Below are 18581 nucleotides of genomic sequence, written 5' to 3' on the forward strand. Positions count from 1 at the left end.
GCTTATTTGAGTTTCCTGCAAATAAAGATCTGTACAGCTCAATTCTCAGAGGTATTTTCCTACTATTAGTTAAAGCTAACATTTATTGAGTACTTCTATGTGCCTGGCACTGTTCTAAGAGCTTCACATGAATTGATTCATTTACTCCTACAGTTCTTTACAATAGGTGCTATTACTACCCTTGCTTTGCAGACAAGGAAACTGAGCCTCAGGGTCACTCAGCTCCTAAGTGGAGGAGCCAGGATTGAACCTGAGCAATGTGGTTCCTGAGTCTGAACCTTCAGCCACCATGCTGTATGGTCTCTGTCCTGAAGTGGAAGGGAAATCCCACTGGAAGCTAAAGAGGCCCCTGAGTACCTGAAATTGTCAGTGGGCTGGCAGCACTGCTCATTCTGGGCTCTGTTAACCAGAAACCATCTCTTGCTTGTTTGGAATCTACTTGGCAGTCCTACCTTGCTCTCTCAGGGTATGTAAGAGAAAACAATCTCTATAGGGAGTCTTTCCCAAGGACCTGTGGCTAAAAGTAGAGGGCTTCACAAAAAGGGATGAGAATACGGAGCTCTCAGGCACAAGGTCACTTCAGGGAAGTTCTAGTGCCTCAGATACCAGAGGATCGTTTTAGAAAGGACTTGAGGGCCTGGGAAAGAAATAGACCAAATATGAAGAAATGCATAAGGGTAAGTATCATACTTAAGGCAATGGTTACATTTGTGGGGAACAAAAGATGGATCCGATCAGGGAGACTACACAGTAGGGTGTTAGGTACACAAATACGCATTTTATTTTCTTTATATCTTTTTGTAGACCTGTGAGGATTTCATAATAAATTAAAGGCAAAACATACAAAAGGTAGAAACAGCCCATCAGTCCTGCTATATACACTGGAGTAAAATGGCAACAATTTTTTTTGTTTTTCTGCTGTGCCAATGTATAGACAACATCATGTTTCAAATGGCTGACTAGGGTGAAGAATTTGACAAGTGGTCTCCGGGCTTTTCATCTTTATTCCTTAACAGCATGGCTTAGAAAGCTACAGTTCATCACTACTATATATAAAAAATACTTCATTGCTATTCCAAAATTATAAATTTTGCTTGCCTAAGTGATACACTTTCTTCTTTTGGGGAGCAGAGAGGGACTGCTATGTAATGAAGTCTGCAGGAGAATCGCCTGCTCTGAAAGTATTTGCAGTACTGTAGTACAAAGAGTGCTTTGGTTGTGTGGGGGAAGGTTTGATGGTTTCAGAATGGTGCCTGGATGCAGTGTGAAGCTGGCAAGCAAACAGTGCAGCTGGGGACTGCTGAAAGAGAGGCTGCAGGAGCATGGATATTTCATCCCTCACCTGGTGCTCTTGGTGGGACAGGTGGCGCTGTCCACGCAGCACTGTGGCAGCGACCGGCCGAGATTTGCCGAACGTTTTTCCCTTGCAGAACTGTTACCAGGGTTGGTTCTCGAACGTGGTTGGTGTGGCCTAAGCCAAGCTAGAAATAAATTACAAATACACAGAGATTCAATTAGAAAGAGGACGAGAGGAAGTCAAGATGATAAAATTTGTCTTGGATGGTAGCAGATACAAATAAGTTACTATCTGTACCAAGCAATGGCATCAAAATAATGAAATTAATTCTGATTTTCTCTATCAGAGTGATCCTCATAGCTTATACTGTCTCCTAAAAACTAAGCTGTAACAAGGCATTCCAAATCTAGCAGACGAGTCTTAATGACTGAAAACATCTTTGAACTCCGCTTCTAGAGAGGAAATAAATTCTTGGCAAGTTAAAAAAAAAACAACAGAATGATCTATAGAGCTTTTACTTAGAACACACTGATTTCTTGACTTTTAACATGGACTGCCTGTGTAACAGTAAATAAACAATTATAAAAACATACATAGAAGCAGATTCTCAACTCCGGATCTCTGTTCTTGGGGTCCGACTAGGACACCCAGTGTTTCAGTGGCTGAGCACCTCAACATCATCAGGCAGGATCATGTCAAGGCCCTGCCAGGGACCTTCCAAAGGTGTCTCAACATCAACTCTCTTCTCATTAAGATAATGTGCAACCACACTGTTGAGCAGCTTTCCCATCTGTTAATATAGTGATGAGGACACCACAGAGCTACTGTGAATAATACTGGACCTTGAACTTGAGGGTCGTTGGCTCTAGGGGCAGCTAGACGTAGAGAGGATTTACAGAGGAAGGAGATGTCGTTCGCATGTGGAGCTGAAAGCCACTGTAGTAGCAGGTATCTCAGACCTGCCCCACCAAAGTGTGTCCCTTCTCCACATACAGGATAGGCTGAACACATCAACCTCTGGAGTCTTTTCTCAACCTCTTACAGGCTCAGTTTACTACTCTACGTAATGGGAGTGACAAGACTTCCTGAACAAACACAAACATACTTTGTATACTGTCATATTATAAAATATAGAAGTATTGTTTCATCCTTTCCACTTTCCAGATCAACTGATGCTCCTAGTACCTAACCTCTTTTATTACTGTAGTGAAAATGATGATTAATCGTGATAGTAGCAAATATTGAATACTTATAAAGTGCTGTTTACTAGTGCTAGGCACTTCTCAGTGTGTGTAGACACATATATGTTCAGCGAATCCCCTTAACCACTTTACTGTACTGCCAGATTTTTTTTAAACATGATATAACACTTACTAGACCATCATCAAGAGACAGAGGCACAACTGGACTCCAGATAATCAGCCCCATAGCAAAGTGACGTGCCTGAGGTCTTGTGTAGATATTCCGAGTTTCTAGCTTATCCCTTTGCCAAATGAAGAATGTTGTCAGATTTCTAGAACATGACAGAGCAGCAAGCGAGATAAATATGTACCTGCCCCTCTGAATTGCTCCCCCAGGCATACACATCTCCAGTTGATGCCAAAGCAAGTGTGTGTTCAGCTCCAACGGCCACATCTTCGATGACCACTCCAGCCAGGACAGGGATTTGCTGTGGTCGATTGTGATTGCGAGCACGCCCTTCTGGCAAGCCTATCAAACGATCTGAAAAAATAGCAAGAGGACATTTATGGACGGCACACCCCAGTCCTTTTACATTTCCTGATGAGTCATTTAATGTCTATGGTGGTATGGCAATGACATACGTAACTCACTGGGGCAAAAGCTGCTTTGCCAGTAAGGTATACCGGATTCTGAGCGAATAAAGTTTAAAACTGCTGCTTTGCAAAATGTCACGATCTCCTTTTTCATAAAAATAAATAAAATTTAATTTAAAATTTGTAGCTTATTTCAAACCAAGAGGCACCTCTAGCATCCTCATACTTGAGAGGACTGGCACGTAATTCACAGAGGCCCTAAAGTTCTTGCATTCTAAGAAAAGACATCATGCAACCTGTCCTGTCCTCAAATTTCCAGCCAACTTCTCCCCTTCTCTTTGCTGCCAAACTTCTACGAAGTGCAGGCCAGTCCCTGGTGCTTCACATGCTGTAGGCCTGTTTGGCTTGGCCACCTTCTGCAGCCTAACTTGCATTCTCACCACTGCACTGAAACTGCACTCTCAAAAGCCATGAATAGCTCCTAACTGCCTACACTGCAGCAGCCTCTTCTCCAGCTCTAGCCCATGGAGCTCCACTTTACCTTCTGATAATGTGGCCACAGCTCCTTCTGCCCCTCAGAGACTCTGCACTGTCCTGGCTCCCCAACTACCTCTCTCTCCACTCCCTTCAAAGCCAGCTCTCCCATGTTCACCTGCCCTTTACTCACATTCCCTAGAGTTTTACCCTCCACTTTTTTCATGCCATATTCTCTCCCTGGGTTTCTTAGAGCTTATTAATATGGCTTTAACTACACCATTAGGAATTATGCAAACCTACATCTCCATAAACAATCTCCCTGGAGTTCCAGATCCAAATCCCCAGTAACTTGCTAGACTTCTCCATACATGTAGTCTAGAGTATATGGCCCCAGTTCAATATGACTAAAACTAAGCTCCTTATCTCTTTCACCAGAACCAACTTCCCTGGCCTCAGCAGCGTCCACATTCTTCCAAGACTAGAAACTTCAATCACAGCTCACTTCTTCCCCCCTCTTCCTCACACATTCTTCGGTCACTACAACTTGAAAAGAAGTTCCGTTTACAAAGCTGAATATATTGCCAGGGAATCCCACTGTGGATGCTTAGATTTTGAACTTACTCAAGATTTGAATCCCAAATGCCTGTGAATTCCTAAGACCTGGACCCCCAGTCCCTGCAAGGGCTGGGAAGTGAGGCAGGATCCAGAGGAGCTCTGGTGGTCAAGGCAGTGTTTGTGGTAGCATGGCAGAGGCAGCAGAGAGGAGGAAGGGAAGGGCTTTGCCAGGAACTCTTCTGGCAAGAATGAAGGCTCTGGCACGAGGGGCCATCAATGGGGAGGAGAGTTTGTCCTTACAACAAATAGCATGAAAGTGGAGCAGAAAAGTAGCTAGTGAATGCAGGTTGTGTGGCCAATCATCACCCAGAATGAAAAATGACTCAGTTTAAGCACTTTCTATACAGCTGGAAGGCAAATGTTTCTGTAATACATGTGTGCACAAAATAAGCAATATAATTAATGCCTGGAAAATGCCCTACCTTGACCAAAGGTATACACATGACCATCTTTGGTCAATGCAACAGAAAACTGAGTTCCACACGCAACCTTTTTTATTCCAATTCCACAAAGGACATCAACTTTCTGCAAAATAAAAGCGTAAGGCACATAATTTAAAAAGGAAAATAAAAACACTCAAATTTGCCTACTGGCATGTATAAACTCAAAGATTATCTTCCAATAAAAATACCAATAGTCACTTACTTGTTTTCAGCCATATCCACACTCCTAAATGTTATTTTCTCATACTGCTCTGCAAACTACCTGAATTTGGGCGAATATTGTAGGGGGTAGGGGACGTTTAACTAAAATCCCCAGGACCCCATGTGAAGTAGAAACATTCCTCTGGGCAACAGAAACCAAAGAGAATCCTATGGCTGTTTAAAGAACACCATAAGACCATGTAAAGCCATGGGCTGCTCCCAGTTAGATTTTTTCTGCTTTCAGAGGTGACAATAACTGCTTTATATGTTCTCCAGAGAGGATTTCCTTCCTTTTTGTATCCCTAGCTGAATATTCACCAGTCTAGCTATCAAGATGTCACAGACTATATACGATAGTGAATCTGGAGTTGAATATAAATTGAATACTTGTAAATCATGCTGCTTGTTAAACGTGTTAGAAAAATCCACATAAAAAGGATTGCACAGGAGGTCTTCTGAAGAGCTAAGAAACCTTCTATAATGTGAATAAAGCCTCTAAATCATTTGTTTATGGACTTGGATTTCCTATTACTTTTTAAATGCACATACCTGTATAATTCAGTGGTAATAATATGCTGAAATGGTAGTCACAAGCAGAGAGTTACAAAACATTGTTCATGGTTCCCTCCATAAGACACCCTGGAGATATGTTTATACTTATTTCTTCTCTACATGGGAGGTAGTCCTACACTACTCAGCCCATGACAAAGACAGATGCTTGTCCTTGCAGCATTTTTATATCCAGTTTAGTAATTAATGCTTATGAATTACTTATTTTAATTAATTTATTTTAAATTACTTATTTAAAATAAGATCTGGAATGCTGGAAATTTAAGAATAAGCAAAAGAAGCTTCTAAATTTCATTATGAATTACCAAAAATGTTAAAGGTAAATTACTTCCAGCTAAAAAGAGGTACTGACATAGAAGAAAACCATGTTGTCTGAAGCTCTAGATTAAAGCCAATACTGACCTGAGGTGAAGATTTTGCAGTGGAATTTCCTAAGCCTAGTTTTCCATAGTCCCCATCTCCAAAAGCCCACACCATGGAGCCATCTGCTGACACTGCCAAAGTATGGTTTAAGCCACAAGCCACCTGGAGAAATAACAGGGTGGTAAGGCAAATCACAATACCTAAAACACCCATTTCTGGGACACTCTGTCTTGACTTCAGTGAAAAACCTGGCTGTGTTTCCAAAAATTTTTATTGGTTTCAGGGCCTTACATATGTTAACCAAAATGTGTCATGAAGAAAAAAATTCCTAATGTCCACAAACAAAAAACAACCTTTTTCAAAGTAAAATCCTTCAAATATCTGTGGCTAACTCTGAATCAGAGAGCACAAAAGATAGGAAAAAGTACATATGATTAAAAAATACTCATTCACACCAGAGACAGTCTAAGGAATGATAAAAGATAAAAATAGTAAAAGATAAAAATATTTTATCTCATCTTCTTGTTAAGAGAGAGTCTCAAAATGTACAGGTCAGGAACAATTATTACTTAAGAGCAGCAGCTACCAATGATGCTGCAGTTCAGCCATCTACTTCCAGGATACTGAAGAAGAGTTACTATATTGCTTAAAGCTTTCATATCAAGTAGTATTATAAAGAGGATTTTAAAATATTCACATCCTGAATTAAGACTTCCATTTGTTTATCAATTAGGCCAAACAAAATGTACATCAGGTTAAGTACGAGTGGTGATTCTAGTTTTCCTGAAAGGACAATGTCTAAGTGAACATAGGGGAAACAAGAAACTATGATCATATAGAACGTATTATTGATTTATTCCATGCCTGTCCAATCTGATACCCCTCCAGTGCAGTTACTCTCTCTGGAAGTTTTTTGTTCGAAGTGTTTCCAAGACCCAGACGACCGTAGTCACCATTCCCAAAGGTAAACAGTTTGCCATCTGATGTTACCACTGCTGAATGTTTGAAGCCACAAGACATCTACGAATAGAACAAACAAGAACAAAAATTTTAACAAGAGGGCATACTAAGAAAGAAATCAGTCCTTTTTGGTTATTAATACAGTAATAATCTTTAAGTAAACTTCACTGAAAACTCAGGATCTTCAAGACCATTATGTCCTATCCACCCAAGTGGCCCTCCTGCTCCCCCAAGTCTGATCTACATCAAAAATCCTCAGGAAGACCAAGCTAAACAGCATACCTTGGCAGTGTTGCTACTCTTCAGCGACGCAGGGATGACCTAGACTATATGAGTTAATGAATAGGGAAATTCTTTGTAAACTTTAAGGTGCTATGTAACTTTACAATATTATTTTAGATCACAAATTGATTTTCCAGAAAATGTATATGAACTCAACCTTTGTAACGATAATGATAGGTTGAAAGCAAAGCTTTCCATTTAACACTATATCAAGAACTGTGGGGCAGGAGTTAAACCCCACTTCTTCCAAGGACCTGAAGCACCCTGGCCTGGGTCCACCAGCTGGCTCAGGAAAAAGGAGTCCATTCTAACACCAAAGCCCATTCAAACTCCTGAGACACTCAAGAATGACTGTGAACCACCAAAAACACTGGATCTTTTATGACGGGGTAATAAATTTTTACTACCGTTTTTCATTACCTAAACTTGAGAACTCAACACCTAGTATGTTTACATTCAAAGATAAACTTATCCAGGCGCAACTATGTCCCGCATGCCACAACTAAGACCTGGCGCAGCCAAATAAATAAATAAATAAACATTAAAAAAAAAAAAGATAAACTTATCCATATTCTGTCCGACCTGCACCACTTCTTCTCCCTGTAAGGCCTCAATCTGCCTGGGCCGCCGCTGCCGGTCGCTGTTCCCATGGCCGAGTTTGCCATAATCACCATCTCCCCAGCTAAAGACCTCACCACTTTCAGTCAGGGCCATTGAGTGTCCATCAGAACCACAGGAAGTCACCAGCTGGGTCACCACAAAGCCTGGAACAGAGCAGAAACCCAACAAGAGTCGCTGAATGTTAAAAGTCCCCTCTTTACTTGAAGCTGCTACAGAGTAATCTCACAGAATCAAAAAATTCCACAACAGTACTTCAGAAATATAAACAATGTCTTTAATTTAAAATCAGATTTGCAGCCATAACCTAGAAAATTGGGAGCAGTCACATAGAATGATGATGACAAGGAAGAGGAGAAGGGTGATAGGAGCAGTTATAGTCACTAAAGATTATGTTCTAGCCACTCCTACAAATGCTTTACATGGATCGCTCATTTTCTATTTTCACACAGATCCTATGAGGCAGATGTTATCATCACCCCTTTTACAACTGGGGAAACTGAGTCACAAAGAGGTTTAGTAGCTTGTGCAAAGTACCCGAGGCAGGATCTAATAGAACCGAACAGGAACCAAGTCCTCCCATCCCTAGTGTTGTGCACTTCACACACAGATCTGAAGGAAGAGAACTTAGAGCTACTCAAGAATTTGTTCTGAACTCATGTTACTTGTATGCTTTTACTTAAAAAACTCAATTTGCTCTCTTTGTAGGCTTCAGAGTCAGTAAAAGTTAACTTTAGGAACAAGCCAGGGGTCCGTGCAGTGGTTTTTCCAGAGGTTTTCTTTCTCCAAGTCACAGAGCACTCTGATGGGGATGCCCTTTAAAGTCTTTAGTACATACGCACATTTCCGTATAAATTGATTTTTAACGTTAATGAAGTACATGCATGATTACTACTGCTATTAATAGTTGCCTAATTACAGTTTTGCAATTTTAAAGAATTTGTTTACAATCTTCAGTGTGTATTAACACAGCAATTCTAGCATGGCTATGGTAAGTAACTTGCAAAATAATACAGCTCAAAATATGGAAAATTAAGGTTGTACATGCCTAAACGAGAATCTAAGTGAAAACCCTACATGACTTTATCTAGCAACGGTTTGAGATGAGTTCTAACATAATAAGCAAACATTCCTACAGATAGGCCATAGTTTCCGATCAGCTTTTAACTGAGGATAATTTTACCTTGTAAGGCTGAAATAACTGTCAGCACATGAAGGTCATCTGAATTTCCTTGTCCTAATCTGCCATAACTTCCTTCCCCACAAGCCAACACTGTGCCATTGGCCTGTATGACAAAGGTACAATTCTGACCACATATAACCTAGTATAAAAACACATAATTAAATATATTATCTTTTATTATATAAATAAAAGATTTATTTTATCATGCAAACATTTAAAATGATTCCATGTATACTTAGGATACCTTTATCGGTTCTTTTATCCTTTCATTAAAGGGGAAGGGTTGACATAACAATGGGGTTCCTATAAGCCCTTGATTATTATAAAACCTCTTACTTAACCAAGAGATGTATGAGGCTCATCTGATGATTTAAGATACTTTAGAAACATGTTATCTACAGGGCTTTCAGCCAACTGTGCAGAGTTTAAATAATCACATTAACAACATAATAGATAAACGAAGTAAAAGGAGAGGCTGATGGGAAAATAGTAAAGACTGGCTGGAGGCCACAAGAAGCAGAAATTGCAGGGGATATACACATGAAAGAACAGTGTATCCTGGGGCTTACCGAGGTAGAGAAGAATGGAAGAGAAAGCATTGGCCTCAAGAAGGGTTTAGAAATATAGTACCATGATTATTAGACGAGGGGAGGAGTGTCAATGAAATCTGGTTAAAGATCCCAGTAAGTTTATGGCCCCCAAAGAGAGAATTAATAATTACCAATATCTTAACTTCTATAAATATATGCTGGGCAGGCATAATGCATCATGATGTTAATTCATGATACGTGAAAACAAGAAAAATTTAGAAACTTATTAACTAAACCTAAGTCTGATAAAAACTCTAAAAAACTTTTATTTAGAAGCTATATACAAGCTATATATCATGACTTTCTTTGGTGATTCCTCACAATAGACTATGCAATGGATAAACTTTATCCTACAGTAAGTTACTGACAGCAAGGGAATCAGAATTGTCAGTTCCCAAGTTTCTTCTACATTTCTTTACCCTGTTAGTTACCTGTTGGGCCTGTGAGAATGAGGGAGCTGCTGCAGGTACCATTACATTTCTTCCAGCTTCTGCCAGCTGTCCATGCCTGCCAGCACCCCACAGGTAGACATCACATTTACCTCCCAGGTGCCAGTCCTAGAAAACCACAATCAAGTCAAAATTTGATTCATTAATTCATTCAAACAAGCATGTACTGGGTACTAAGTGTGTACCAGCCTCTATGGGGGACACCAGGACACAAACACACAAGCATTTGGAACCAGAAGATTTACTAAGAACCACCATACAGTTATCTTTATCTTTACTGACCTCAGGTCTGGAAGTTGCCCAAGACATAATTTGTTCATCCATGCCATTAATCCATTTACTGTTATCCTGAAAGACAGCAAACACCAGGATCAATTTTGCTTAATCCATATTTATGTTTTTTGGGGTTTTTTTTAGGAGGCCTTAAAAATGATCACTTATTTTTAAATAGGAAAGGAGAAGCCCAAGATCACACGGTCAGTTACAAGCAGCGTGAAGACCAGAATGCAGCCCTCCCTTCTCCCAGGCCATGTTTTGAGAAAATCTTTTTGCGAATGATTTATCTGTTCTTAACAACTGAGTCTTAAAGAATTTGGTAATATTATGAGAATTTAAGAGCAGTTTCACAATCATGCCAAACTTGATTTTTAATATTTCCCTTTACTATAAACACTTGCATTATCACCTATCACGAACACATTGGAGATTCAAAGCTAACCACTTCTGAGCACCCATAGGTACAAGGTCATCTGCAGGAGCCACCACCCCCGTGAACTCGTTGTATGGCTGTGGGCAGGTCACCTTTCTAGGCTGCAGCTTCCTCATCTACAGATGACATATTTGAGGCAAATGGGCTCAGAAGGATACTTCCTAATTAAAATATTCTATATTTAGATAATTTCCTTCAATTCATATGTCTCTTTTATACTGTATCTTTATTTATATATTCAAATGTTTGTTTATATAAATCTTAACTAGGTAAAGGGGTTGTTAGATCAAATGCTGGCCTGCACTATCCACCCCGGCATTTTATCTCCAACACAGTTTCTGTATCTAGACGCTTTCAAATACACTCAGAAAGAAATGACAACTAAAATGTTCTCTTAAACATTACTGAAGTGCCAAATAATTTAGAATCTATAATTGGAATAAATCTAAAAAGATGACCAGGAAAAGATGCTAAAAAATATTTATAAATATATATATACTGGGGGACCTTCAAGATGGCAGAGGAGTAAGATGTGGAGATCACCTTCCTCCCCACAAATACATCAAAAATACATCAAAAATACATCTACATGTGGAACAACTCCTACAGAACACCTACTGAATGCTGGCAGAAGACCTCAAACTTCCCAAAAGGCAAGAAACTCCCCACATACCTGGGTAGGGCAAAAGAAAAAACAGAGACAGAAAAATAGGGATGGAACCTGCAGCTTGGGGAGCTGTGAAGGAGGAAAAGTTTCCACACACTAGGAAGCCCCTTCACTAGCGGAGACGGGGCAGGGGGGTGGGCAAGGGGGAAACTTCAGAGTCACGGAGGACAGCGCAGCAACAGGGGTGCAGAGGTCAAAGCGGAGAGATTCCCGCACAGAGGATCGGTGCTGACCAGCACTCACCAGCCCGAGAGGCTTCTCTGTTCACCCGCTGGGGCGGGCGGGGACTGGGAGCTGAGGCTCGGGCTTCAGGCTTCGGAGGTCAGAACCCAGGGAGAGGACTGGGGTTGGCTGCGTGAACACAGCTTGAAGGGGGCTAGTGTGCCACAGCTACCCGGGAGGGAGTCCGGGAAAAAGTCTGCAGCTGCTGAAGAGGCAAGAGACCATTGTTTCGGGGTGTGCGAGGAGAGGGGATTCCTTCCCTGTCTGCCCACAGAAGCACCACCTAAATGAGCTCCAGAGATGGGTGCGAGCCGTGGCTATCAGCTCGGACCCCAGAGACGGGCATGAAATGCTAACGCTGCTGCTGCAGCCACCAAGAAACCTATGTGCAAGCACAGGTCACACCTCCGATGCCGGGAACCTGGGCAGCCCGCCACTGCCAGGGTCCTGTGATCCAGGGACAACTTCTCTGGGAGAACACACGGCATACCTCAGGCTGTTGCAATATTATGCTGGCCTCTGCTGCTGCAGGCTCGCCCCACATTCCAATTATAACTACTGTACCCCTCCCTCCCCCCAGCCTGCATGAGGAAGAGCAGGCTAATCAGCTGCTGCTTTAAGCCCCTCCTGTCTGGGTGGGAACAGATGCCCTCAGGCAACCTACATGCAGAGGCGGGGCCAAAACCAAAACTGAACCCCAGGAGCTGTGCGAACAAAGAGGAGAAAGGGAAATTTCTCCCGGCAGCCTCAGGAGCAGCGGATTAAATCTCCACAATCAACTTGATGTACCCTGCATCTGGGGAATACCTGAATAGACAACGAATCATCCCAAAATTTAGGTGGTGCACTTTGGGAGCAACTGTAGACTTGGGGTTTGCTGTCTGCGACTGACTGGATTCTGATTTTTATGTTTATCTTAGTACAGTTTTCAGTGCTTGTTATCATTGGTGGATTTGTTTATTGGTTTGGTTGCTCTCTTCTTTTTTTAATTATTTTTTTTTAATAATTAAAAAAAATTAGTATTACTATTATTTTTTCTTTTTCTCCCTTTGCTTTTGATCCGCGTGGCTGACAGGGTCTTAGTGCTCCAGCCTGGTGTCAGGCCTGAGTCTCTCTGGTGGGAAAGCTGAGTTCAGGACACTGGACCACCAGAGACCTCCTGGCCCTGTGTAATATCAATCAGTGAGAGCTCTCCCAGAGATCTCCAGCTCAACGCTAAGACCCAGCTCCACCTAACAGCCAGGAAGTTCCAGTGCTGGACTCCCCATGCCAAACAACTAGCAAGACAGGAACACAAGCCCACCCATTAGCAGAGACACTGCCTAAAATCATACTGAGTTCACAGACACACCAAAACACACTACTGGACGTGGCCCTGCCCAACAGAAAGACAAGATCCAGCCCCACCCACCAGAACACAGGCACCAGGTCCATCCACCAGGAAGCCTACACAAGCCACTGAACCAACCTCACCCACTGGGGGCAGACACCAAAAACAACGGGAAATACGACCCTGCAGCCTGCAAAAAGGAGACTCCAAACACAGTAAGTTACACAAAAAGAGAAGACAGAGAAATATGCAGCAGATGAAGGAGCAAGGTAAAAACCCACCAGACCTAACAAATGAGGAGGAAATAGGCAGTCTACCAGAAAAAGAATTCAGAGTAATGATAGTAAAGATGATCCAAAATCTTGGAAATAGAATAGACAAAATGCAAGAAACATTTAACAAGGAAGCCTAGAAGAACTAAACAGCAAACAAACAATGATGAACAACACAATAAATGAAATTAAAAATTCTATAGAAGGAATCAATAGCAGAATAACTGAGGCAGAAGAACAGATAAGTGACCTGGAAGATAAAAGAGTGGAAATAACTACCGCAGAGCAGAATAAAGAAAAAAGAATGAAAAGAATTGAGGACAGCCTCAGAGACCTCTGGGACCACATTAAACACACCAACATTTGAATTATAGGGGTCCCAAAAGAAGAAGAGAAAAAGAAAGGGTCTGAGAAAATATTTGAACAGATTATAGTTGAAAATTTCCCCAACATGAGAAAGGAAATAGTCAATCAAATCCAGGAAGCGCAGTGAGTCCCATACAGGATAAATCCAAGGAGAAACATGCCAAGACACAAATTAATCAAACCAACAAAAATGAAATTCAAAGAAAAAATAGTAAAAGCCGCAAGGGAAAACCAACAATTAACATACAAGGGAATCCCCATAAGGTTAACAGCTGATCTTTCAGCAGAAACTCTGCAAGCCAGAAAGGAGTGGCAAGACATATTTAAAGTGATGAAAGGGAAAAACCTACAACCAAGATTACTCTACCCAGCAAGGAGCTCATTCAGATTCAACAGAAAAATTAAAACCGTTACAGACAAGCAAAGGCTAAGAGAATTCAGCACCACCAAACCAGCTCTACAGCAAATGCTAAAGGAATGTCACTAGGCAGGAAACACAAGAGAAGGAGAAGACTTACAATAACAAACCCAAAACAATTAAGAAAATGGTAATAGGAACATACATATCGATAACTACCTTAAATGTAAATGGATTAAATGCTCCAAACAAAAGACATAGACTGACTGAATGGATACAAAATAAGACCCATATATATGCTGTCTACAAGAGACCCACTTCAGACCTAGGGACACATACAGACTGAAAGGGAGGGGATGGAAAAAGATATTCCATGCAAATGGAAATCAAATGAAAGTTGGAGTAGCAATTCTCATATCAGACAAAATAGACTTCAAAATAAAAACTAGTACAAGAGACAAAGAAGGACACTACATAAGGATCAAAGGATCAATCCAAGAAGAAGGTATAACAATTGTAAATATTTATGCACCCAATATAGGAGCAGCTCAATACACAAGGCAAATGGTAACAGCCATAAAAGAGGAAATCGAGTGTAACACAATAATAGTAGGGGACTTTAACATCCCATTTCACCAATGGACATACATCCAAAATGAATATAAATAAGGAAACACAAGCTTTAAATGACACATTAAACAAGATGGACTTAATTGATACTTATAGGGCATTCCATCCAAAAACAACAGAATACTGTTCTTCTAAAGTGCTCATGGAACATTCTCCAGGGTAGATCATATCTTGGGTCACAAATCAAGCCTTGGTAAATTGAAGGAAAAATGAAATCATATCAAATGTCTTTTCCAACCACAACACTACAAGACTAGATAGCAATTACAGGAAAAAAACTGTAAAAAAATACAAACACATGGAGGCTAAACAATACGCTGCTAAATAACCAAGAGATAACTGAAGCAATCAAAGAGGAAATCAAAAAATACCTAGAAACAAATGACAATGAAAACACGATGGCCCAACACCTATGGGATGCAGCAAAAGCAGTTCTAAGAGGAAATTTATAGCACTACAATCCTACCTCAAGAAACAAGAAAAATCTCAAATAAACAACCTAACCTACGTACAGCTGATTCACTTTGTTATGAAGCAGAAACTAACACACCATTGTAAAGCAATTATACTCCAATAAAGATGTTAAAAACAAAAAACCCCCAAAAAACCCTAACCTTACACCTAAAGCAATTAGAGAAAGAAGGACAAAAAACCCGCCAAAGTTAGCAAAAGGAAAGAAATCATAAAGATCAGATCAGAAATGAAGGAAACAATAGCAAAGATCAATAAAACTAAAAGCTGGTTCTTTGAGAAGATAAGCAAAATTGAAAAAACATTAGCCAGACTCATCAAGAAAAAAGGGAGAAGACTCAAATCAATAGAATTAGAAATGAAAAAGGAGAAGTAACAACTTCTGTAAAAATACAAAGGACCATGAGAGATTACTAAAAGCAACTATATGCCAATAAAATGGACAACCTGGAAGAAATGGACAAATTCCTGGAAAAGCACAACCTTCCAAGGCTGAACCAGGAAGAAACAGAAAATATAAACAGACCAATCACAAGCACTGAAATTGAAACTGTGATTAAAAATCTTCCAACAAACAAAAGTCCAGGACCAGATGGCTTCACAGGCAAATTCTATCAAACATTTAGAGAAGAGCTAACACCTATCCTTCTCAAACTCTTCCAAAATACAGCAGAGGGAGGAACACTCCCAAACTCATTCTACAAGGTCACCATCACCCTGATATCAAAAAAAGTCAAAGATACCACAAAAAAAATAAAACTACAGGCCAATATCACTGATGAACATACATGCAAAAATCCTCAACAAACTAGAAAACAGAATCCAACAGCACATTAATCATACACCATGATCAAGTGGGGTGTATCCAGGAATGCACGGATTCTTCAATATATGCAAATCAATCAAAGTGATACACCATATTAACAAACTGAAGGATAAAAACCATATGATAATCTCAACAGATGCTGAAAAAGCTTTCGACAAAATTCAACACCCATTTATGATAAAAACTCTCCAGAAAGTAGGCACAGAGGGAACCTACCTCAACATAATAAAGGCCATATATGACAAACCCACAGCCAACATTGTTCTCAATGGTGAAAAACTGAAACCTTTCCTCTAAGACCAGGAACAAGACAAGGTTGCCCACTCTCACCACTCTTATTCAACATAGTTTTGGAAGTTTTAGCCACAGCAATCAGAGAAGAAAAAGAAATAAAAGGAATTCAAATTGGAAAAGAAGTAAAACTCACTGTTTGAAGATGACATGATACTATACACAGAGGATCCTAAAGATGTGATCAGAAAACTACTAGAGCTAATCAATGAATTTGGTAAGGTAGCAGGATACAGAAGTAATGCAAAGATATCTCTTGCATTCCTATACACTAATGATGAAAAATCTGAAAGAGAAATTAAGGAAACACTCCCATTTTACCACTGCAACAAAAAGAATAAAATACCTAGGAATAAACCTACCTAAGGAGAAAAAAAGACCTGTATGCAGAAAACTATAAGACACTGATGAAAGAAATTAAAGATGATACAAACAGATGGAGAGATATACCATCTTCTTGGATTGGAAGAATCAACATTGTGAAAATGACTCTACTACCCAAAGCAATCTACAGATTCACTGCAATCCCTATCAAACTACCAATGGCATTTTTCACAGAACTACAACAAAAAATTTCACAATTTGTATGGAAACACAAAAGACCCCAAATAGCCATAGCAATCTTGAGAAAGAAAAAGGGAGCTAAAGGCTCCCTGACTTCAAACTATACTACAAAGCTACAGTAATCAAGACAGTATGGTACTGGCACAAAAACAGAAATATAGATCAATGGAACAGGATAGAAAGCTGAGAGACAAACCCAGGCACATATGGTCACCTTGTCTTTGATAAAGGAGGCATAAATATACAACAGAGAAAAGACAGCCTCTTCAATAACTGGTGCTGGGAAAACTGGATAGCTACAGGTAAAAGAATGAAATTAGAACACCCCCAGCACCATACACAAAAATAAACCCAAAATGGATTAAAGACCTAAATGTAAGGCCAGACACTATAAAACTCTTAAGAGGAAAACACAGGCAGAACACTCCATGACATAAATCACAGCAAGATCCTTTCTGGCCCACCTCCTAGAGAAATGGAAATAAAAATAAACAAATGGGACCTAATGAAACTTAAAAGCTTTTGCACAGCCAAGGAAACCATAAACAAGACCAAAAGACAACCTCAGAATGGGAGAAAATATTTGCAAATGAAGCAACTGACAAAGGATTAATCCCCAAAATACACAAGCAGCTCATGGAACTCAATATCAAAAAAATCAATCAACCCTCTCCAAAAATGGGCAGAAGACCTAAATAGACATTTCTCCAAAGAAGTTATACAGATTGCCAACAAACACATGAAAGGATGCTCAACATCACTAATCATTAGAGAAATGCAATCAAAACTACAATAAGGTACCACCTCACACTGGTCAGAATGGCCATCATCAAAAATCTACATACAATAAATGCTGGAGAGGGTGTGGAGAAAAGGGAACACTCTTGTACTGTTGATGGTAATGTAAATTGATACAGCCACTACGGAGAACAGTATGGAAGTTCCTTAAAAAACTGAAAATAGAACTACCATATGACCCAGCAATCCCACTACTGCACATATACCCTGAGAAAACCATAATCCAAAAGGAGTCATGTACCACAATGTTCATTGCAGCACTATTTACAATAGCCAGGACATGGAAGCAACCTAAGTGTCCACTGACAGATGAATGGATAAAGAAGATGTGGCACATATATACAATGGAATATTACTCAGTCATAGAAGGAAACGAAACTGAGTTATTTGTAGTGAGGTGGATAGACCTAGAGTCTGTCATACAGAGTGAAATAAGTCAGCAAGAGAAAAACAAATACCGTATGCTAACACATATATACGGAATCTAAAAAAAAAAAAAAGTTCTGACAAACCTAGGGGCAGGATAGGAATAGATGCAGACGTAGAGAATGGACTTCAGGACATGGGGAGCGGGAAGGGTAAGCTGGGACGAAGTAAGAGAGTAGCACTGAGATATATACACTACCAAATGTAAAATAGATAGCTAGTGGGAAGCAGGTGCATTGCACAGGGAAATCAGCTCGGTGCTTTGTGACCACCTTGGGGGATGGGATAATGAGGGTGGGAGGGATATGCAAGAGGGAGTTGATATGGGGATATATGTATACATACAGCTGATTTACTTTGTTATACAGCAGAAACTAACACAACATTGTAAAGCAATTGTACTCCAACAAAGATGTTTAAAAAATAAAACAAAACAAAATGAAGGTACCTTTTACAATGTTATTGTAAATAGAAGAAATACAGATAAGCTCTAACAGGGGAAAAATAATAAATATATATACACACACACACACACACATATATATGCACACACACTAACAAGGTACCTATGGACAAGAAAATGAGAAAATGTGACTATGTCATTGAAAACCAGCACATTTATAAGAGCTCCACAATTCTCATAATCAATCCCTGTCACCAAAGAAGACTTCCATCAGATTGAAAGTGAGTATCTGAACGCAAAATATTTTAAGTTTATATAAGGGTGTGCTTCTTGCTCTATTCAAGCTAGCAAATACTTATTGAGGGTCTGCTACTTACTAAACATCCATAATACAATCTCAGTTACATATAACAGTAGCTCATACT

General features: G+C 40.0%; 1 protein-coding gene across 1 annotated transcript in view; it reads right to left on the minus strand.

Annotated features, from left to right (window-relative positions):
* Window positions 1-18581, minus strand: part of HERC1 (HECT and RLD domain containing E3 ubiquitin protein ligase family member 1) — a 171482-nt gene that overhangs the window by 12134 nt on the left and 140767 nt on the right. Inside the window, exons 61-69 of the mRNA XM_060151494.1 lie at window positions 10106-10171; window positions 9806-9931; window positions 8785-8923; window positions 7566-7747; window positions 6606-6761; window positions 5781-5903; window positions 4587-4689; window positions 2850-3019; window positions 1343-1481 (exon numbers count right to left, since the gene is read on the minus strand). Coding sequence (XP_060007477.1) covers window positions 1343-1481; window positions 2850-3019; window positions 4587-4689; window positions 5781-5903; window positions 6606-6761; window positions 7566-7747; window positions 8785-8923; window positions 9806-9931; window positions 10106-10171 — 1204 coding nt within the window. The remainder of the gene's footprint in view (window positions 1-1342; window positions 1482-2849; window positions 3020-4586; window positions 4690-5780; window positions 5904-6605; window positions 6762-7565; window positions 7748-8784; window positions 8924-9805; window positions 9932-10105; window positions 10172-18581) is intronic.

This window comes from Lagenorhynchus albirostris, chromosome 1 (genome assembly GCF_949774975.1).
Source record: "Lagenorhynchus albirostris chromosome 1, mLagAlb1.1, whole genome shotgun sequence".
NCBI lineage: Eukaryota > Metazoa > Chordata > Mammalia > Artiodactyla > Delphinidae > Lagenorhynchus > Lagenorhynchus albirostris.